This window comes from Sphaeroforma arctica (genome assembly GCF_001186125.1).
Source record: "Sphaeroforma arctica JP610 unplaced genomic scaffold supercont1.14356, whole genome shotgun sequence".
Lineage (NCBI taxonomy): Eukaryota > Ichthyosporea > Ichthyophonida > Sphaeroforma > Sphaeroforma arctica.
Window position 1 is genome coordinate 1 of NW_014026202.1, and position 587 is coordinate 587.

Consider the following 587-nt stretch of genomic DNA (forward strand, 5'->3'; position numbering starts at 1 on the left):
TATATATGTTCTATCAATCTGACAGCTCACCTGCGAAACACGCATGCTCGGGTTCGTGATGTATCCTCAGACTGAGCATGCGCTGTGCGAAGAACTTTGTCAGAGCTCTGTACTGCGATACGCATTGGGGCGCGGCATGGTCTGCCGCTGTTAGCCGTGTATGTCCCTGGTGTTTGCACATGAAGCCATCTGACAGTACATGGAAATGTAATTAAGTAATGTTAGAACAAAATGAACCGCATGTTGGTACAAGGTAATGTAATTAAGAATAAACCGAACGTTGGTACAAGGCAGCTCGAGCGTTTGTGCGACATATGGTGAAGTCGCGCACAAGTAAAGTATGACCACAGGTATACTAAACATGAAATAAAATGCGGATACACTACAATAGGTGAGAACGTCAAGAATAAGCTCTACTGAAATAAGCACACCGGTGGCGATCGTTCGTGTCCACAAGAAAAACATCGATGTAGCACGCACTTTAGAACACACTGGGTAAACTTGCATATGACACACACACAAACGCACACACACATATATATATATACATATATAAATATAAATATAAATATAAATATATATATATG

At 41.2% G+C, this 587-nt stretch overlaps 1 protein-coding gene across 1 annotated transcript; it reads right to left on the minus strand.

Moving 5' to 3' along the window:
- Positions 1-13: 13 nt before the first annotated feature.
- Positions 14-189, minus strand: SARC_18187 (hypothetical protein; the record flags this gene model as incomplete). The annotated part of the gene is made up of 1 exon (XM_014287730.1): positions 14-189. A coding segment is annotated over one exon (176 nt), but the record flags the coding sequence as incomplete, so codon positions are not given.
- Positions 190-587: the final 398 nt, after the last annotated feature.